Source organism: Salvelinus alpinus, chromosome 25 (genome assembly GCF_045679555.1).
Source record: "Salvelinus alpinus chromosome 25, SLU_Salpinus.1, whole genome shotgun sequence".
NCBI lineage: Eukaryota > Metazoa > Chordata > Actinopteri > Salmoniformes > Salmonidae > Salvelinus > Salvelinus alpinus.
In genome coordinates this window covers 33,910,881-33,932,415 of record NC_092110.1, presented here as the reverse complement: position 1 = coordinate 33,932,415, position 21,535 = coordinate 33,910,881, and the positions used below count along the sequence as shown (strand labels likewise).

The 21,535-nt window shown below is 42.2% G+C and overlaps 3 protein-coding genes and 1 long non-coding RNA gene across 6 annotated transcripts in view; 2 read left to right on the top strand and 2 right to left on the bottom strand.

Annotated features, from left to right (window-relative positions):
• Positions 1–3,364: 3,364 nt before the first annotated feature.
• Positions 3,365–6,218, top strand: znf593 (zinc finger protein 593). Of its 3 annotated transcripts, XM_071366586.1 has the most exons (5): positions 3,365–3,548; positions 3,791–3,802; positions 5,344–5,561; positions 5,669–5,731; positions 5,913–6,218. In XM_071366586.1, exons 3-5 carry the CDS (start codon positions 5,362–5,364, stop codon positions 6,037–6,039), a joined length of 390 nt encoding a protein of 129 aa, XP_071222687.1. In that variant the 5' UTR covers positions 3,365–3,548; positions 3,791–3,802; positions 5,344–5,361; the 3' UTR covers positions 6,040–6,218. The 3 variants fall into 3 exon arrangements, with proteins under 3 accessions (XP_071222687.1, XP_071222685.1, XP_071222686.1); XM_071366584.1 differs by lacking the exons at positions 3,365–3,548; positions 3,791–3,802 and adding an exon at positions 4,837–4,988; XM_071366585.1 differs by lacking the exons at positions 3,365–3,548; positions 3,791–3,802 and adding an exon at positions 4,899–5,045.
• A 3,005-nt stretch (positions 6,219–9,223) lies between these two features.
• Positions 9,224–16,243, top strand: selenon (selenoprotein N). The gene is made up of 12 exons (XM_071366582.1): positions 9,224–9,692; positions 10,862–10,979; positions 11,098–11,228; positions 11,537–11,749; positions 11,990–12,114; positions 12,200–12,337; positions 12,508–12,589; positions 13,446–13,634; positions 13,799–13,904; positions 14,186–14,298; positions 14,661–14,762; positions 14,964–16,243. The coding sequence occupies exons 1-12, from the start codon at positions 9,471–9,473 to the stop codon at positions 15,129–15,131; spliced, it is 1,707 nt and encodes a 568-aa protein (XP_071222683.1). The 5' UTR covers positions 9,224–9,470; the 3' UTR covers positions 15,132–16,243.
• On the bottom strand, positions 13,808–14,257 carry LOC139553848 (uncharacterized). Its single transcript, XR_011670733.1, has 3 exons — positions 14,155–14,257; positions 14,003–14,069; positions 13,808–13,933 (listed from the first exon to the last, which is right to left on the bottom strand). It is a non-coding gene; the product is annotated as an uncharacterized lncRNA (long non-coding RNA).
• Positions 15,653–21,535, bottom strand: part of LOC139553845 (oxidation resistance protein 1-like) — a 31,029-nt gene continuing 25,146 nt past the window's right edge. The window contains exons 13-16 of the mRNA XM_071366581.1: positions 21,368–21,520; positions 20,933–21,028; positions 20,319–20,392; positions 15,653–17,173 (exon numbers count right to left, since the gene is read on the bottom strand). Of these exons, the coding sequence (XP_071222682.1) occupies positions 17,038–17,173; positions 20,319–20,392; positions 20,933–21,028; positions 21,368–21,520 (459 nt within the window). The 3' untranslated portion in view covers positions 15,653–17,037. The remainder of the gene's footprint in view (positions 17,174–20,318; positions 20,393–20,932; positions 21,029–21,367; positions 21,521–21,535) is intronic.

The window sequence follows — 21,535 nt, the reverse complement described above, 5'->3', positions numbered from 1 at the left end:
TCATACATCCCACTCCTTCAGTCACAGTCCAATTCAAATCACATATTCATTCAGTATTCCCTGCAATGTTTCAGCTGTTAATTCCTGAAGACCCCCCCCCCCTAAAAAAAACTTTCAACCACAGACAAATACAATTATGTACAGTTTCTTGCACCTCTTGTTTGTTTGGGCAGTACAATTAATCATTTGCGCAATTAACGCCACAAAAATCAACCTTCACTATCAGTGTATCTGTGTCTTTCAACCGGTGAATGACATTCTGAATCTCAACAGGCTGTGGGGAATCCACTGCCATAGCTTCCTTACCTCCACTCGCTCCATCAACTATACTGAACAAAAATATAAACGCAACATGTAAAGTGTTGTTCCCATGTTTCATGATCTTAAATTTAAAAAATCCTGTAAATGTTCCATATGCACAAAAAGCTTCTCTCTCATATGGTGCACAAATGTGGTTACATCCCTGTTAGTGAGCATTTCTCCTCTGCCAAGATAATCCTTCCACCTGACAGGTGTGGCATATCAAGAAGCTGATTAAACAGCATGATCATTACACAGGTGCAGCTGGTGCTGGGGACATTAAAAGGCCACTCTAAAATGTGCAGTTTTGTCACACCATGCCACAGACTCAAGTTGAGGGAGCATGCATTTGGCATGCTGACAGCAGGAATGTCCACCAGAGCTGTTGCCAGAGAATTTAATGTTAATTTCTCTAACATAAGCTGCTTCCAATGTCATTTTAGAGAATTTGGCAGTACGTCCAAACAGCCTCACAACCGCAGACTACGTGTAACCACGCCAGCCCAGGACCTCCACATCCAGCTATAAGGGCAAGGCGAGACCCAGATACAGGAGGCAGATGGTTTGAGTCTTTCATATTTATTAATCAACCCAAAAGGGGTAGATAAGAGAATGGTTGTTGACAGGCAAAAGGTCAAAACCATTTCAGAGTCCAGGTGGTACAGTGTGGCAGGCAGGCTCGAGGTCAGGGCAGGCAGAATGGTTAGACAGGTGGGTACAGAGTTCAGAAAAAAAGGCAATGGTCAAACCCGGGAGGACGAGTAAACGAGAATAGAAAAGGCAGGCACACGTGAAAACCACGCTGGTTGACTTGGAACATACAAGACGAACTGGCACAGAGAGACAGGAAACACAAGGATATATACATAAGGGATAACAAGCAACACCTGGAGGGGGTGGAGACAATCACAAGGACAGGTGAAACTGATCAGGGTGTGACACCAGCTTCTTCACCTGCAAGATTGTCTGAGACCAGCCACCTGGACAGCTGATGAAACAGAGTATTTCTGTCTGTAATAAAGCCCTTTTGTGGGGGAAAACTCATTCTGATTGGCTGGGCCTGGCTCCCCAGTGGGTGGGCCTATGCTCTCCCAGGCCCACCCATGGCTGTGCCACTGCCCAAACAAGTGAAATCCATAGATCAGGCAGAGCTGCCAACTCTCACACATTGGACGTGAGACACATGGATTTGACCCTCTTCTCAGGCTCTCACGGCACACCTCTTATATCTCATGCATAGAAAAGTACTGCTTTTATTTTCTAATTAGTCAGTGCGTTAACTTTTCAACTGTGCTCCAAATTGTTTTGAAATCAGAGCATTTGCGCCTGCAATTTAACCTCTATGGGACGGTTGTTGCTAACGTGCGCTAATGTGACTAGAATGACATTATATACAACAGCCAACTTTCCGGGACATAGACATGTCTTATATGGGCAGAAAGCTTAAATTCTTGTTTATCTAACTGTAGTGTCCAATTAACTGTAGCTATTACAGTGAGAAAATACCATGCTATTGTTTGAGGAGAGTGCATAACAACAAAACTTTTATAACGGCAACTGGTTTGATACATTCACCTCTGAAGGTAAATGATGTACTTACATTCAGCAATCTTGCTCTGATTTGTCATCCTGAGGGTCCCAGAGATAAAATGTAGAATAGTTTTGTTTGATAAAATCAATTTTTATGTTCAAATGTAGGAACTGGTGTCTACAGTTTGACACCACTGCTGTCTCTGGCTCCACACTCATCTGGCCCAGCCATCAAGATGTGTGAAAGTTAGTGTATAAGTTAATGATCCATCATGTATGACATTCCTGGGAGTGTGCAAACTTTAATTTTTTATTTGTTATTACCATAGCATTGTATGTTCTCTATAGTTATGTACTTGAAAATGTATCAATTGACCAGTTCTGCACTTTTGGGCAAACTCCTGGCAGACTTGATACAAAATATTCTGCATAATTCTTCACTGGATCAGTCTGAAACTTTGCACACACCCTGCTTCTGTCTGGGGGCCAAAATCTAAATTACACCTAGAATCCTTTCTGAAAGTGTGGCATTTCTCTTCCATTTAAAAAGTAATAATAAAAAAGTGTTTTTTTGTTTGTATTCTAATGTGTTATATTATCCTACAGAAATTTCACATTTCCACAAACTTCAAAGTGTATCCTTTCAAATGGTATCAAGAATATGCATATCCTTGCTTCGGGTCCTGAACTACAGGCAGTCAAATTTGGGTATGTCATTTTAGGCGAAAATTGGAAAAAGGGTACGATCCTTAACATCACGAGCTGAACCTCTATTATTGTTCTGTCTTGCCACAGCACTGTGAAGAGCGGCACATTGATTGGGCTACTTATGTAAGGGATCAAGGGGATTGGATGCATGTTTTAAAGAAACGCCCCTCAAGATTAGAGTGGCGCTGAATGGAGAGAGTGAACGTTCTTGCTGAGTGTATAAAACTCCAAAAAGAATAGCACAGTAGCGCTGTTTTATGTACAACTTTGTCAACAAAATTAGGTTGCTGTTACTCCCTATTGCAGAATGCATTCTTTTGACAGCATGTACTGTCAAAAGATGCCAATCACTCGTTTGGTGATTGGCATTTAGGCTGTGACAATGAAAAGTCAGCAGACAGACCTACAGTATGTTTTAGCAGGGAAGTTTGGTAGGGTAATTGATTAGTAACTATTAAAATAATTTTGTCAAACAGATTGTGAACCACAAGTGTATGTTTTTTTTCTTCCAGAGGGGGCACAATAAATAGAAAAATAATTTGGTCAGGGTGTAGGGGCAGATTTATGTAATTTTGTGACAGTAAATAAATAATAAAATCTCCTGAAGACATCTGCTCCTGCATTGCCCTCTACTGCTCATCCTCTGTCTCCCTGAATTGCCACCACTCCCCCAGTACTCTCTCCCTCTCTCTGTGTGTGTGTGATTGTGTGGGCGGAGACAGGTGTGCTGGAGTCAGAGCAGATCCCCACCAGCTGCAACCTGTTCCATAATCACGACCTCTACAAATACTCAGCCCTGCCACTTCCACATGGCCAGATTGTAATCTCTAGTCAGTCAGTCTGTCTGTCTGTCCTTCTAGCCATTGTTACTATTAGATCCTGTTTTCCTTGCCTGACACTGTTTTCCTCTCCGCTGTAGTTCGCCTCTGACTCTGGTCCCTGTCTCCAGTTCCACGTCTCGTCATCCTGCTACTCTGTCCTGGATACCCCACTCTACTACTCCCTTGGACCCCCCCCCCCCCCCCCCAGACCTGCTTACCCTGTCCCAAACCCTCTCGCTTCAGCCTCAGCCTCAGCCTCTGCACCTGGTTTTCTGCAACCCACCTGAGCTTCCCCTGGCCTGCACTCCATCTTCCCCCTGTGTTTCAATAAATACCTTGGTTACTTCATCCCAGTCTCCTCGTCTGAGTCTGCTCTTGGGTTCCACTCTGCGTAACATTTACTTTATTTAGTCTGATCAGTGGAACAATTCTCATTCTTAACAGTAGGCTAAAATATAGGTTAATTACTGTGCTAGTAAGCAAGAATACTGTTATTCCACACGTATTTAATTCAATTTCTTCATAATTTTGCCAGCGTAATTACATATTTGAAATCTATGGCTGTCTTTTGAAAATGAATTATGAGGCAATTAATTTTTGCAACCATTTATGGACAGTATTGAATAAGTCATACCAATAAGCATTGGATGATAAATGCTGCAGGAATCAAATATAATTGTAGTATTGTGCACATGTTAGGCAGAAATGGTAGGTGTACTCACAAATCATAAATACATATGTTTATGTAAGGTAAAATTAAGGCAAGGATCTTCAACTAGTAGGAATTAACCACATGAATATTGATATTCATTCGATTTTGAGAAATGAATTGTTACAACAATGACATTTTCAAACACCCAGCACTTAAGAGGCCAAACCTCCTGTAGAGCAAGTAGGATTTTTCCCCAGCCCTATTTTAAAGAGCGAGGTGTTACAAAAATACAAAATGTTTGTGTCCTTACCTTGAAAGCGGTCTATGGACAAGGAGACCGCAATCTATGATTTGGTTATCCACTGCCTCAACCATAAATATTACAATTTTACTTTAAATTTCATCACCCCAAAATCGCAGTGTCTAATTCTGAGTGGTTCGTTTAATGTTCAAAGCATCCTATATACGCTTGACCTGTGCTTTTAATTGTTTTATTTTCCACACTGGTCATAGCTTAAACCATGTTAAAGATGTAGAATTTCAGTAAATGTCATATTTTCCATTCTAGGGGTTGTGCCAGGGGGAAATGAAATTCACATAGCAAATTTCACCCCAAGCTTTCTTCAAAAGTTGGCAGCCCTGGATTAGGGCCTAATGAATTTTTTTCAATTGACTGATTTCTTTATATGATCTGTAACTCAGGAAAATCGTTGAAATCGTATATTTTAGTTCAGTATATTTCCCGCTCCTCCGTGCAGGAGACCTGCTGTACCGCCCGTTTGCACACAGGCCTACTAATAACATTTTAGGCTGTGTTCTAGCTTCCTCTAGTGGCGTGTTTAGGTACAGCATGTTGACCACGACACGGTGACCCGGATATGACTCCGTCAACAAACACGTGTGAAAGATTCTAGCAAGCTAGTTAGCCAAGCTAAAAAACGAACAGCACCGTTTTGTGGAAAAAAATTATCGACAGGGTGAGTTTAATACTGTGTTATGACAACAGAAAGGTCTTGCAATCATTTTTAACTAAGGTACGTTAAACTCGTTTTGAAAAGTGTTATTTATCGCGTAGATTAAGATTTTGATTAGAAGACGGGTCCTGTCTCAGTAACTGCTGTAAGCTAGCTAACGTAGCTACTACTAGATAACTAGCTAGTTAATGTTTATATCAAGTAAAAAACTTAACATATGGCAATTTTGACAGTCAAGTCAGACAATATGCCAATGGTGTTGTAAATTGCTTGTAAACGTAAAGCAGCCTGCGTACATATTAATCCATGCAATAGAATAGCAACGATTTTGCAATCACCCATTATATTATTCCAATAGGTATCATCTAGCACCACCATGGGGAAATCCAAACAGATCGGAAACCACAACAGTACCAGGAAGAAGAGTATTGGCAAGACATGGAAGACAAAGAATTATAAGAAGCACTTGGACGAAATCCATGCAGACATGAAGCCCTCAGCTGCAGCCAAGTTGCTCAAACAGGAGGTGGACTATGATGTCACTGGCAGTGCCCAGCACTACTGTTTACATTGCGCGTAAGCACTTTTATGCTCTTTCTTGCATCTATCCAAAAGGTTCACATAAAAAAAAAAATGTGGCAACTTGAAAGCCGTAATTTAATGTGCGTGTGTTTTGTTTACAGACGATATTTTATTGACGTGAAAGCCCTGAAGGACCACTTTAAAACCAAAGTGCACAAAAAACGGTAAGATCCTCACTTTTCTTTTGAAGCAGACAACTGTTCTTTGAATAAATGTGGATACAGTTCCTGTGACACACCGTCCCTCCCCCCAGCACCCTAGTAGTATAACTTTGTAGCTGGGCATGTTGATGATGTTTTGATGACTTAGCAGCTACATTTCTTCACTGTCCAACACTCTGTTCAGGATTAAGCTGTTGAAGGATGAACCCTACACTCAGGCAGAAGCAGATAGAGCTGCAGGTATGGGTTCTTATATACCTCACAAAACCGTAGAGGTGAAAACACAAGAGGTGGAAGAGAAGATGGACTGAATGTGGACTGCCGTTCTTTAAGAACGTCTTACTTTTTGGTGACTCTGAACTATGGACATTGCTTTACATAAATGCATTACCCATATATATATATGTACATGCACCTGTAGATATGTAATGTCTGTGGCGCAAAATGTGAACTTGTTGACAGAAACAATAATAAACTAAAAGGAAATGGAGTTTCTATTTTAGACATTTTTCTTTTCTTTTGTGTTATTGACTATACGTTTTGTTTTTGTGTAACTCTGTTGTCTTTGTCGCACTGCTTTGCTTTATCTTGGCCAAGTCGCAGTTGTAAATGAAAACCTGTTCTCAACTGGCCTACCTGGTTAAATAAAGGTGAAAAAAAAAAAAGTATTCAAAATAATTTGTCATTCTGGCAGCAGGCTTGAGACAATCTAGTGACAAATGCAAAATGTTTATACAGTCTTTATTCAATGCCTGTGCAACCCGTAAAACATTAAATATAGCTCTGAATTTAGAATACACTGTCTGGACGAACTCAATAAATTGCTTGAGATTGTCATTTGAGATGAAATGCTACTGTAAAGCAGTTTGTGCTCCTATAATTCACTGTTACCCTTAAATCCAATTATAGTACTATTCCGTCAGTGTTTAGGAAGTATTTTTGTTAACACTTTCATGGATTTTACAATGTGTTGTCATGGAGGTTTCAACTTATTGAGCAGTTGCGTTCTGTTTATTATTGGCACCGATGTCAGAAATGTATTTGTAGCAGCAAGAAGCCACAGATGTTTTGGGACAAGCACATCCAATACGGAAAGCCGTTTTAACATAAATTCATAGAATTTTTTGATATCAATAATTGTATTATGTACATTTTGTTGATTTAAAGGAATTCTCTATATATACACACCACCGTTCAAAAGTTTGGGGTCACTTAAAAATGTTTTTGAAAGAAAAATCCCTTTTTTGTCCATTAAAATAACCACAAATTTATCAGAAATACAGTGTAGACATTGCTAATGTTGTAAAGGACTTGTAGCTGGAAACGGCAGATTTTTTAAAATGGATAATCTACATCTACTATCTACAGAGGCCCATTATCAGCAACTGTCACTCCTGTGTTCCAATGGCACGCTATGTTAGCTAATCCAAGTTTATCATTTTGAAAAGCTAATTGATCACTAGAAAAGCCTTTGCAATTATGTTAGCACAGCTGAAAACTGTTGTTCTGATTAAAGAAGCAATAAAACTGGCCTTTAGACTAGTTGAGTATCTGGAGCATCAGCATTTGTGGGTTTGATTACAGGCTCAAAATGGCCAGAAACAAGTACCTTTCTTCTGAAACTCATCAGTCTATTCTTGTTCTGAGAAATGAAGGCTATTCCATGTGAGAAATTGCCAAGAAACTGAAGATCTCGTACCACGCTGCGTACTACTTCCTTCACAGAACAGCGCAAACTGTCTCTAACCAGAATAGAAAGAGTGAGAGGCCCCGGTGCACAACTGAGCAAGAGGACAAGTACATTAAGAGTGTCTAGTTTGAGAAACAGATGCCTCACCAAGTCCTCAACTGGTGTAACAGATGTGAAATGGCTAGCTAGTTAGCGGTGGTGCGCGCTAATAGCGTTTCAATCGGTTACGTCACTCGCTTTGAGACCTTGAAGTAGTGGTTACCCTTGCTCTGCAAGGGCTGCGGCTTTTGTGGAGCGATGGGTAACGATGCTTCGTGGGTGTCAGTTGTTGATGTGTGCAGAGGGTCCCTGGTTCGAGCCCGGGTATGGGCGAGGGGACGGACGTAAAGTTAAAACTGTTACACTGGCAGCTTCATTAAATAATACCTGCAAAACACCAGTCTCAACAGTGAAGAGGCGACTCCGGGATGCTGGCCTTCCAGGCAGAGTTCCTCTGTCCAGTGTATGTTCTTTTGACCATCTTTATTGGCCAGTCTGAGATATGGCTTTTTCTTTGCAACTCTGCCTAGAAGGCCAGCATCCCGGAGTCGCCTCTTCATTGTTGATGTTGAGACTGGTGTAAAAGGCTCTGCATGGTCAATCTGGACTCTGCAGTGGCCTTACTACATTTACTGCGATGGGGCTTCTGCAGAAGGCAGAGCTTTCATGCTTCGGGAGCAGAGCAGAACTTTTGTGACAGAAGTGGTCAAGGAAGTGAGTTTGTGTTTATACAGGACCTCCGGCCCCCAACTACCGTCAACCAATCATGTCAATGAGGTGCAAAAAACATTTGGGAGGCGCAAGGCGATGCGGTACAGAGCTCGACTTGGCCTCTGCAAGCCTCCAGAGGCTCCGCAATTGTGTCAAAAACCTCTACTGAGCCTCCAGACCGCATTGCCAGAGCAAGCATAAATTGGCTTTAATGCATTAAGAGTTTACGTCATGTCAAAAAGGGGAAAAAATAGTTACTGATGTTATGAAATACACACGTAATTATTGATTTCGTGCCAGAGAATACAACTTTAGCGACATTGTTATAATGACCGTCACATATGTATTATTGGACTCTGGAGGAGCAGCCATTAGATAGTATTTTTAAGGGGGGGAAATGTTTGTCTGCAGGGGGACTCGATCTCACTGCATCTAAAAAAAATTGTACCACAGAACATTAGCGGCTTCTACCACATGCGAGTGACGGTACTTTATGTAAAAAGCGGCGAATCGAAGCTGATTGATATTTCAGTGTTAATGAAGATAAATATATGCTAATATATTCGGAATCCAGCAACTTATTTTTTTATATTGATAATTTGTTTTTATATAACAAAATCAGATTTTTGATGGCGATAATTTAATTATTTTCCATTGAATCCTATGGGGAATTATTGATATCCAGAATGTATCACAACCGGCCGTGATTGGAAGTCCCATAGGGCGGCGCACAATTGGCCCAGCATCGTCCGGGTTTGGCCGGTGCGCCGCCCTAAGAATTTGTTCTTACTGACTTGCCTAGTTAAATAAAGGTTCTATAATTCGAATTATTGATATTGATAAAATCATTTCTTGATATACATTTTTGAATGATTGATATCAAAACATACAATTATAGATACTTTTTTAAATATGAATATATGTTTAAAAGGCTTTCCATTCATCCAATGTTCTCTGGCAAGTCCTACATATTATTATGATTATGATGAACCAAGCAGATATTCCAGCGAATAACAAAATAGCACACTGGCCCTTTAATGCTGTCTTGCCCCTCAGGGAATGTATTCGATGAATGGAGAAGAAGAGATGTGGAAAATGAGACTATCAAGACATGAATGTCGATACATATATAGCTAGCTGTTGGTTGCAACAGAGTAGCGACCGGGAAGTCGCGGATAGTTCTACGGAGTAGAGTACATTTTAACCGTAATTGGTAGCTGTATTTCCAATAGATAAAGGTACTTTGCGCTGATTGTCTTTCTAGAGAGCATGCCTGCGTTTGTGTAGGGGCGAGAGAAGGGAATGGCCGCGGACGTGGATAAAAGAATCCCGGAGGACAAGAAAGCTAGTTTGGGGGAGGATGAGCGTCTGGACAAATCTCAAGGCGGTGAACGACTGGCGCCTGGCAGGTCCAAGCGATCTTGGATCATTGGAACAATGTCAACATTGCTTATGTTCATTATTGTTCCCCTTCTTGCCTTTGGTTATACATATTATCAGGACTCACAGCTACTTAAACGTCATGTAAGTTCAACATCTGTATCCATGTTTTACGCATCTTTTTCAGCAGATGTCTTTAGTTCTGCATCTGAATTGACTGCAGTGGTGTAAAGTACTTAAGTAAAAATATTTTAAAGTACCCCCCAAAAAACGACTTTAGTAGTATTTCTACTTTACTATTTATATTTTTGCCTACATTTACTAAACTACATTCTTAAAGAAAATAATGTACTTTTTACTCCATACATTTTCCCTGACACCCCAAAAGTACTCGTTACATTTTGATAGGAAAATGGTCCAATTCACAGTTATCAAGAGAACGTCTCTGATCATCCCTACAGCCTTTGATCTGGCGGACTCACTAAACACAATTTAGCAATTCCATTTACTTTTGATACTTAAGTACATTTAAAACCAAATCTTTTCGACTTTTACTCAATTAGTATTTTACTGGGTGACTTATTTGAGTCATTTTCTATTAAGGTATCATTACTTTTACTCAAGTATGAACATTTTCTACTTTTTCCACAACTGATTGACTATGATATAAAACATTAATTACCTTTTGAAATTATCGCAAAGAGTGCATTTTCTCTGCCAAGTCTTGTGCTGATGGCAGTTATTTTTCTTCTTAACTGTTAAAAGTTATTCATAGTATTTGAAATCATGGGGCTTATTTTATTTGACATTAGAAATTGAACACATACCTTGCATGCCACGTATTGTCTTTGTGGGATCAAACACTTTTACTCTTTTTTTTAACCCAAAATCGTTTTATTAGGGGGTTGGATGTCTGCCACAGCTGGTCCCACAATCAACACCCCACTTACAGAAGTAGTTGTCTGGCTCACAAGTTGTTCTCCTTCTTCCATCCATTGAGCTAACATAAGAGAGCACGCAGTCAGTGTATTTTTGTGTAGAAGGGCCTCAAGGTTACAACATTCTTTTGGGAAACTAATCCCGTCACTTCCTTGGCATGATTAATTTCACGTACACTCATTTGATAAACTGATATATTTGTAGCTGCTTTCTTTATCCAAAACAATGTTTTAAAAATTGTAGTGTGCTTAGAGGTTTGTGTTTAAAAGGTTCACTCTGATCTGTCCCAGACATTGTCCAGGAATGTCACTGGAGCGTGAGAACTGACACAGTAAGACACAATAAGGAGCTCTTATTGTGTGTTCCTCCAACAGGAAGTGGCCTTGAAAGCACTGGGTACCGAGGGCCTCTTTCTCTTCTCCTCCTTGGACACAGACCATGACCTGTACCTTAGTCCTGAGGAGTTCAAACTCGTCGCAGAGAAACTCACAGGTTCACCACCAGCCTTCTTATGCACCCTAACACATTCAAATCCAAAATACTCCATCCCCACAAACCCAACATGAATACACAGTCATTGGTTTGTAACCTTTTGCCTGCCTCCCTGCAGGGATCTCACCTCCAGCAGATTTTGAGGAGGAAGTGACCCATGATCCCAATGGAGAGACCCTAACCCTGGAGGCCAAGATGCGGCCTCTGCAGCTTGACACAATGACGAAGAGCAAGGACGGCTTCCTTGGGGTAATAAGAGTAGACCAGCCCAACACTCACGTTATAATGACAGTGATGTCTTACCTTACCTGTGATTTACACTGAATTATAAGCTGGGTGGTTTGAATAGAGAATAGATAACACTCTACCTTGTAAACATTTTACTGCTTTCGAAGCTGTGTCTCTGAGTGAATTCGAAAGATGACCTACCATTAAGTTGCTTTTATAAAAGGACTTATGGTGATAAATTACAGAAAAGGGAGAAAAAGGTTCAAATAGACAGTCCAAGGCTTAGCAGAGAAAGCCTCAGATACCACAATTAGTCTCCGCCTTTCCAGGTTACTCATAGTTCCCTGAGTGGGCTGCGTTCCTGGCAGAGTCCTGCTGTGCCCTCCATGTCCTTCTCTGCCAGCCAGTTCAGGGCCTTCCTGCCCCCAAAAAACAAAGGGGAAGTGGGGGACACCTGGTGGGTCATTCAGAGTGAGCTCAACATCTTCACTGGGTACCTGCCAAACAATCGCTACCACCCTCCTGCACCACGAGGAAAAGAGGTACGGTTTTCGTTTTAGGAAGTGACTGTATCTGATATTTTATATTCAGTTTGACTTTAACTGTCTACTACACTTGTTCATCACTCAAACTCTTGGCGGCGATTATATATATACATCTTTGACTATGAGATGATATTACAGCATAGTCTGTCAAGTGTTATCAGTAGAAAACGTAAAATGTCACAGCTTGGTTGAAGGAAATACATGAACCTAGCAGTGACTGTATTTGTTTCCCCACAGGTTCTCATTCACTCCCTGCTAAGTATGTTCCACCCACGGCCATTCATCAAGTCCCGTTTTGCCCCTCAGGGAACAGTGGCCTGCATCCGAGCCGCCAGTGACTTTTATCTGGACATTGTCTTCAGGTGAGGGAACTCTGAGATTCCTCATCAAGCCTAGTCCATTGAGTTTACAACTAGATACCATGTTATTACCCCTGTACCTCCACAGGATCCATGCAGAGTTCCAGCTCAATGATGTCCCAGATTTCCCCTTCTGGTTCACCCCGGGCCAGTTCACTGGCAACATCATCCTCTCCCGGGACTCATCCCACGTCCGACAGTTCACCCTCTACGTCCCCAACGACAGGTCAGTGAATAACATGGTTGACTCTGTTATTGATAACCAGAATTACCTCTGTAGTCTACAGACTTTGTGTCTTATCCATTCAGAGTAGACCTTTAGGATGATAGTAATGCTACTGATATATCCGTAAGTGAATGTAAGATGGCAGACACTGACTTCTCCCGGTCTCACAGGACTCTGAATGTGGACATGGAGTGGCTCTATGGAGCCACTGAGAACAGTAATATGGAGGTGGACATTGGATACCTGCCACAGGTAGGTTACTGTGCCTTGTCATGCTATGGCATACCAACATTTGATTTGGCGTAATGTGACATAGTAGGATGTGTTGTATTTGTTATGGGATCTCTGTGGGTGTTTTGTCAATATGCATACTACCGTGCTCCGAGCACGGGACTGTCAGAGCATAAGTCCAAATCAAAGTATGCGACACGGAGCACAGAGGGCACTTCTCGGATGCATACTCCATTTGTACATACTTTGAAGCATGCATCGACGCAAGCTTCAACGGAAAGTATGCACAGGACTATGACACAACCATGTAAAAAACAACTCAAAATATCTTGAAATCAATGGCAGAGAATATTTTAGCTGATGCAAGAGAAAATAAACTCCGACTTCGGAATGAAATGGTGCCCATTCACATCTCATATGTTGCATGACAACAATATTTTATCTTGATACATTAATAAATACACACTGTGTTAATTGTGGCATGTGCATAGATCTCAAGGCCATAGTAAGTAAATATGGCTAACGGGCTAGCTAGCTACCCACAAAAAATTGACAGCTAGTCATCTACCTTGCATAACAATAGTTGTACGTCGTTGCCTGTTAAACTACCTAGCTGATAATTATGAAGTAAAACATTGGCTTTGTGGAACTCTTGTTTCGTCTCTATTGCCAATGTCCTGGCTGGAGGCAAGTTCAGTGAATGGGGAGGTGCAGCGTGAGGTAATACAGTCAGGGGCGTGCGAGTGCTTCTCAAATGGAATGTTTTTTGCGTTCTCCACACTCTCATACTCAAGAGAACGTCCTCGGAGAATGCACTCGTAGCATGAGTGTGGAGCACGGTAGTATTCATATTAAGAAACGCTGTGTGTGTTGTCAGATGGAGCTGCGGGCCGCTGGTCCATCCACGCCCTCCTTCATCCAGGATGAGGAGGGGAATATTATCGATAGCCGAGGGGGAGGCAGCGACCCTGTCCAGTTTGTCTTCGAGGACATCCACTGGACGTCTGAGATCAGCCGTGAGGAGGCTGCTCGCCGCCTCGAGGTCACCTTCTACCCCTTCAAGAAGGTACGGCTCAAAACGCATGCTCAGTTTTGTCCCATCTATTTAGGGGATTGTTCTAGTCACCTTTGAACTTCGGTCAGAACTTGGTAGTCCCCAAGCTCTCTTAAAAATAACTTGAGACTCCACACCATTGTGATGATGTACATCTCTTCTTCCATTGTCCACAGGTGTCATACCTGCCCTTCTCGGAGGCCTTTCAGCGAGCGCAGGAAGAGAGCAAGCTGGTGCACTCCATCCTCCTCTGGGGGGCACTAGATGACCAATCCTGCTGAGGTGAGATGGTTCACCTGTGACACTGTGCTCTGTGAAGAAAATAAGGATTATAATCCACCTTAGTGCTCACTTAGGGCCATTTTAAGTGATGAACTTACAAAATATAAAGTATATCCTGGACCTGGGGGTCAAGGGGTGTCATCTTGGGGGGGTTGAAGTGAGTGACTAAGGGAAAGACATCCAGTTAAAGCAGCATAGCCTTACCTTTTCGAGCACTGAATATTACAATGTCTTTAGCTTTGCATCTGACCTTTTTGCTTCCTCCAAACACATTGTCACAGGTTCTGGGCGGACTCTCCGGGAGACAGTCCTGGAAAGTTCGCCCGTCCTGGCCCTGCTCAACCAGAGCTTCGTCAGCAGCTGGTCCCTGGTCAAAGAGCTTGAGGACATGCAGGTGAGTGAGAGGCCCATATTGCTCAGCCCAGCCCAGTTGGTAGGCAGTTTAATCGAATGACAGACTCATTGTAATGGAATGGATGGAAAGGTGTCAAACATGGAAACTATGTATTTGTTCCATTCCAGATATTACAATGAGCCCATCCTTCGATTTAAAGTGACACCAGCCACCACTGGCTCATCATCAAGGTTCAAGCCTAAAATAATGATACCACTTTTAAATGGATAGTGTTCATTACTAAATCAAAGTTTGTCTCAAGTGACCTAATGTTGAACATATTCCACACCATCTGTTGTCGAGGTTTTGTTGTCTGTTTTGATTGATGTGGTGGTAATGTATCCTAATAATCTTAATCTCAGGCTAACGAGCAGAACCCGGTTGAGAGTCAGAGGGCCCGCCTACACCTGGAGAAGTACAACTTTCCAGTAGAAATGATGGTGGCGCTGCCCAACGGCACTATCGTAAGTCCTTACAGTTCCATCATGTTTCCATCTCAACATCCCAGTTGTTTATCAACAACCTTTAAGTGGATACTTCACTTTGTTGATTCTGGGCATTGCTAAATAACCAGCTAACAAATTTAATAAAGGGTTTGGAGGAAATGACAACAGCTTATGGAGGGTTGAAAATGACTTGAATCTCTAATGACTTAAATTATCTAGGTTCACCACATCAATGCTAACTACTTCCTGGACCAGACGTCCATGAAGCCGGAGGAGGAAGCTGCCACATTTAGCTTCTCTGGGGGGTTCGAGGACCCATCCACTGCTACGTACATCAACTTCCTCAAAGAGGGTCTGGAGAAAGCCAAGGAGCACCTGGCACAGTAAAGACGAACGGTGGTCAAAAGTGTGTGTGTGTAAAAACTAGAGTAATTCCTCTGTGAAGGATAATGATCAAAGAAAGAGTTAACTTGTGTGTAGGGATCAGATTCCTACAGTGCTGGCAGCTGTTCAGGTTGTTTTACTAGCATCCAACATGATCAGTATTAAAACAACCTCTTCAAACGACAGTGGCCGCTATACCAGTTGAGCCCTTCTGAAGACATATGCTTTAGACAACTTTAAAAATATATATATAACTAAACTCAATACTCAAGTTGGTAGATGTTCTTTCAAGTTAACATGCTTCTAATCCCATTCCATATAATCACTAATGTTGCTGTTACTTACCAACTATTTTAAAGTACAATGTTCAGGGTCGGAACAGTGCTTTGGCCTCACCCACTAGTGGCTAATTAATTTGACTTATTTATGCCTTCTGTTATCATGTGATAACAGTGAGTGAGATTTGCTTTGCTCAAACTTTTCTTTATATCTACATTTTCATATCAAAACAGACTGCACCATAATGCATTATTCTGTTTTATTGGTTATCTCGCAATATGCAAAGAACCACACGCTTTATTTCTGTTGGAGGGGCAGGGCAGGTCAAGTCGTTCCCTCTAGAGTTTCAGCAGTTTGTGACGGCCTTGCCTGAAAGTCCAAAGTTGGCTGGGTAGGGCCTGATGTCATTGCTAAAGCTTCTGCAGGCAACACCCCTGCTCTGTTCCCCCGAGGTTGCCAACAGCTGTCATGGAAACCTGGAAACAAAGCTGTATGGTGGCACAATGTGTAATGTAATACTTTTGTTTTTTAATATTTTTTTAATGAAAGCCAACAGTCTTATGTTGACTGACTAGTTATTTCTTGACCATGAGATCAGAACTTAAGGGGTGACTACACCAAACATTATCTAAAAAATGAACTTAGAGGCAAGAAGAAGTTAATCATTGTGGATTCTACCAAGTGTACATGTGATAAACTTTGAAATGGGTCATATATTAGGAAAGTGTTCTGTTTCTCCATCAGCCTCTTAAGTGCTGCAATGTAGGCAGCACATTTAGCCATTGCAAAGGTGAGTCATCCCCTTGAAATATGCTTTTTGACTGACAGTGGCAAATTGTCTGCAAAAAATAAAAATGGATCTTTACTAAAAAAGTAGTCTTGAGTGAGCTTGCGCTGAACACTGGATGAAACCGACGTGTCCCAGAAGTATCAGATAAAGACGTTATAACATTAATAACCATTCGTGTTGTACTGTGTGAACATTGATCAGAAATTAGATCCGAGTAAATTTTAGGTTGTATGTGGATAACATGAAACATTTCTAAAGATACTAAGTTAAGACCCCCTACCCCCCCAGTTCATATAAGTTGGTCCTTATGCAACGGGGTAGTAATTTCAGTTCCTCCAATTAATGAATTCATTAATTTTAAACTATGGTGCCAGAATAACAGTGCGAGTTGTGCTGGGGTGGAAATGCAGGCTTTCACATGCAGGCAGGCCTTTAGATGGGGAGATCCATTGTTAGAAGGACATGTGAATTCCACCATAGAACAACAGTATCCACAATGCAGAGTCACCTGAAAGTGAGGACCATACCAACCTGTGGAAGGAGTGGAGGGGCTGCAACAGGACAAGTCTTCCAATGCAGTGAGGCTACAATCTCTGTCCCAAACCACCAATACCCCTCCACGTAACAGTTTGGTCCACGTTCAGAATATTCACAGTTGAGTTTCCAGCCCAAAACCACACAATTAAGTCAAAATAGTCAGGTACATTCAACAACTTATTGTACTAGAGTATATGGTTTCTAGAGTCCTGTTCTAGAATGGTTTTAAAGTCCTGTTTAATGCAGTTATTGGACAGCCAGATAGAGTCAGTATGTGTTGCTAGGCGAGGTGAGTTCATGTCTTCACCAGAATGTCCACACCTCCAGCTCCATGACGTGGAAGTCGTCTCTTTCCGAGAGGCAGCAGTTGTTGAAGGTGTAACAGGGGCTACTCCTGCCCAGGTACAGCATCTCATCCAGCCACAGGCCAAAGTGACCACTGGGGAAGAGAGAGCGATAGAAACTCAGTTCATTGCTTTAGAATAGAGTAAAGTGATGTGTTTTCCTAAACATATTGACACATACTGTATATACACACACAAAAGTATGTGGACACCCCTTCAAATGAGTGTATTTGGCTATTTCAGCCACACCCGTTGCTGACCGGTGAATAAAATCGAGTACACAGCCATGCAATCTCCATTGACAAACATTGGCAATAGAATGGCCTTACTGAAGAGCTCAGTGACTTTCAACTTGGCACCGTCATGGGATGCCACCTTTCCAACAAATCAGTTTGTCAAATTTCTGCCCTGCGAGTGCTATTATTGTGAAGTGGAAATGGTAGGCCACACAAGTTCACAGAACGGGACCGCCGAGTGCTGAAGCATGTAAAAATTGTCTGTCCTCGGTTGCAACACTCATTACAGAGTTCCATACTGCCTCCGGAAGCAACATCGGCACAAGAACTGTTTGTCGGGAGCTTCAAGAAATGGGTTTCCATGGCCAAGCAGCCGCACACAAGCCTAATGCCTCGGTCACATCGACAGCGTCATTGCATTTTGGTACTCCAGAAGTACATTCATTTCCAATGGAACGCTGTGTTTGCCTTGCAGCATTGCGTTGCAGAGGCAGTGTCAGTGCGTTCTGTGTGGTGCATACGTTGGATTTATCGAACGTACAGTTTAAGTCGGAAGTTTACATACACTTAGGTTGAAGTCATTAAAATTCGTTTTTCAACCACTACACACATTTCTTGTTAACAAACTATAGTTTTGGCAAGTCGGTTAGGACATCTACTTTGTGCAGGACAAGTAATTTTTTCTGTAAAACATTAGCTTTCAGACAGATTATTTCACTGTATCACAATTCCAGTGGGGTCAGAGGTTTACATACACTAAGTTGACTGTGCCGTTAAACAGCTTGGAAAATTCCAGAAAATGACGTCATGGCTGTAGAAGCTTCTGATGGGCTAATTGACATAATTTGAGTCAATTGGAAGTGTACCTGTGGATGTATTTCAAGGCCTACCTTCAAACTCAGTGCCTCTTTGCTTGACATCATAGGAATATCAAAAAAAATTGTAGTTGCCTCCACAAGTCTGGTTCATCCTTGGGAGTAATTACCAAACACCTGAAGGTACCACGTTCATCTGTACAAACAATAGTACGCAAGCAGCCGTCATACCGTTCAGAAAGGAGATGCGTCCTGTCTCCTAGAGATGAACGTACTTTGGTGCGAAAAGTGCAAATCAATCCCAGAACAACAGCAAAGGACCTTGTGAAGATGCTGGAGGAAACAGGTACAAAAGTATATATATCCACAGTAAAACGAGTTCTATATCGATATAACCTGAAAGGCCGCTCAGCAAGGAAGAAGCCACTGCTTTGCAACTGCACATGGGGCCAAAGATCGTACTTTTTGGAGAAATGTCCTCTGGTCTGATGAAACTGTTTGGCTATAATGACCATTATGTTTGGAGGAAAAAGGGGGAGGCTTGCAAGCCGAATAACACCGTCCCAACCGTGAAGCACGGAGGTGGCAGCATCATGTTGTGGGGTGCTTTGCTGCAGGAGGGACTGGTGCACTTCACAAAATAGATGGCATCATGAGGGAGGAAAATTATGTGGATATATTGAAGCAACATCTCAAGACATCAGTCAGGAAGTTAAAGCTTGGACGCAAATGGGTCTTCCAAATGGACAATGACCCCAAGCATACTTCCAACGTTGTGGCAAAATGGCTTCAGGACAACAAAGTCAAGGTATTGGAGTGGCCATCACAAAGCCCTGACCTCAATCGTATAGAACATTTGTGGACAGAACTGAAAAAGTGTGTGCGAGCAAGGATGCCTACAAACGTGACTCAGTTACACCAGCTCTGTCAGGAGGAATTGGCCAAAATTCACCCAATTTATTGTGGGAAGCTTGTGGAAGGCTACCCGAAACGTTTGACCCAAGTTAAAGGTAATGCTACCAAATACTAATTGAGTGTATGTTAACTTCTGACCCACTGGGAATGTGATGAAAGAAATAAAAGCTGAAGTAAATCATTCTCTCTACTATTATTCTGACATTTCACATTCTTAAAATAAAGTGGTGATCCTAACTGACCTAAGACAGGGAATTTTTACGCAGATTAAATGTCAGGAATTGTGAAAACTGAGTTTAAATGTATTTGGCTTAAGTGTATGTAAAATGTTTTCGTCAAACTGTATGCGTAGATGGCTTGACCGAAATGGTAGCAGAAGGTGAATGTTTAACTTTTGTTGCACACATATCCAGATGATGCTGCATACCATTTTGCACAAAAACACTGTCGGTGTGATCAATGCATAAGATCACCATGCGCAACGCCAAACGTCGGCTGGAGTGGTGTAAAGCTCGCCACCATTGGACTCTGGAGCAGTGGAGTGATGAATCACGCTTCACCATCTGGCGGTCCGATGGACAAATCTGGGTTTGGCAGATGCCAGTAGAAAGCTAGTTGCCCCAATGCATAGTGCCAACTGTAAAGTTTGGTGTAGGAGGAATAATGTTCTGGGGCTGTTTTTCATGGTTCGGGCTAAGCCCCTTAGTTCCAGTGAAGGGAAATCTTAAAGCTACAGCATACAATCACATTCTAGACGACATTCTGTGCTTTCAACTTTGTGGCAACAGTTTGGGGATGCCCTTTCCTGTGTCAGCATGACAATGCCCCTGTGCACAAAGCGAGGTCCATACAGAAATGGTTTGTTGAGATCAGTGTGGAAGAACTTGACTGGCCTGCACAGAGCCCTGACCTCAACCCCATTGAACACCTTTGGGGGGAATTGGAACGCAGACTGTAAGCCAGGCCTAATTGCCCAACATCAGTGCCGACCTCACTAATGCTCTTGTGGCTGAATGGAAGCAAGTCCCTGCAGCAATTTTCCAACATCTAGTGGATTGCCTTCCCAGAAGAGTGGAGGCTGTTATAGCAGCGAAGGACCAACTCCATATTAATCCCCCATGATTTTGGAATGAGATGTTTGACGAGCAGGTGTCCACATACTTTGTCAGGTAGTGTAGCTGTAGCACCAACATGCAATAAGTGTCAAGCAAACAGAAATAACATCAGCATCAAGAAAACCTAAGACATATTGGTATGACTCGGAGTGACCCCACCTTCCTCCTCCGATAGCAAAAGAGTCCAGGTCTCCCTTTATGAAGAAGGAGTTTTCTCCGGTCCACTTGAAACACTGTGGGACGTGACAAGGACAGAGTCAGTATAGGATAGCAACACAGGAGTACCCCTCTGTGCTTATGAATGACCTTGCCCTTCTGTAATGCTATGCATATACAGTACACTATTGATAGCAATGAGTTCCTACACGTTGTTTGTGCATAAAAAAGCAGAAAGGTACCTTTTTCTTAATCCACATTCATGCACTAATCGTTTATGTGACGTTGGTAGAGACCTTGATGTGAATAGTAATTTGGTTGCTATGGAAACTCCTGCAATATTATGTCAGCAAGATTTACAACAAACAGTATCGTCTTTTCAGTTAGTTTGGCAAAACAACAATTCTGCACCTATACCTTAAAAAGACACATTTCAGATTAGAACATGTGGGAAAGAATTGTATGGCATTGGTTGTGAGTGTAGTGTATGCGTCATAGTGCGTGTGTGTCTTAAGGTGTGTGTGTGGGTGAGCCATAGTGCGTGTGTGTCTTAAGGTGTGGGTGAGCCATAGTGTGTGTCATATTGTGTGTGTGTGTGTGTGTGTGTCTTGGCTGACCTTGAAGCGAGGAAGCAGCATGAAGAGGAATGTCTCTCCTGTGCCGTAGAAGGTCTCACTCGGCCTCAGAGGGTGAGAGAGGAAGCTCCCAAACACCTGGAGCACAGAGAAACAAACCTACCATTAACCAAAATACAACTCTCTGGTAACCAAACGAGACAGAGTTCATAAAATGGGGGACTTCATAGGTGACCACAACGAACTCTGTGGCTCCTGGAAAATCGGTATGTTATTCAAACTAACCCCACAGTAGTCTTGACCTGTGGGTGTCCAAGTTAATAGTGCAAATGAAATGAAAAGCAGGTAGTCTATGGCACACATTCTGTGTAATCTCTAACACCGAAGTCAGATAGATATTCAAAATATGGTGCGTGGAACATTAGGGGTGTCGTTTGTAACGTGAAAATAACAAATACGAGTATATAAAAAGGACACCTGATTAAGTGAGTCCTTGATGACCATGAGTACAGGCGAGTCGCTGCCTTTCAGCCTCCGGTAGAGGGACTTGAGGCTGGAGCCGTGACGAGACGTGCTGTAAGCCAGCTGCCACGTGTGGCCCACTGTCCTGGGTGGCAGTTCCACTGAGAGCTGGAGAAAGACGGA

What these genes read in the sequence shown, in the direction of transcription:
- znf593 (XM_071366586.1), top strand. Translation starts at nt 5,362, where the DNA reads ATGGGGAAATCCAAACAGATCGGAAACCACAACAGTACCAGGAAGAAG. An exon ending in CACTACTGTTTACATTGCGC is followed by an intron (nt 5,562 to 5,668) that starts GTAAGCACTTTT and finishes TTTTGTTTACAG; the next exon opens with ACGATATTTTATTGACGTGA. An exon ending in ACCAAAGTGCACAAAAAACG is followed by an intron (nt 5,732 to 5,912) that starts GTAAGATCCTCA and finishes CACTCTGTTCAG; the next exon opens with GATTAAGCTGTTGAAGGATG.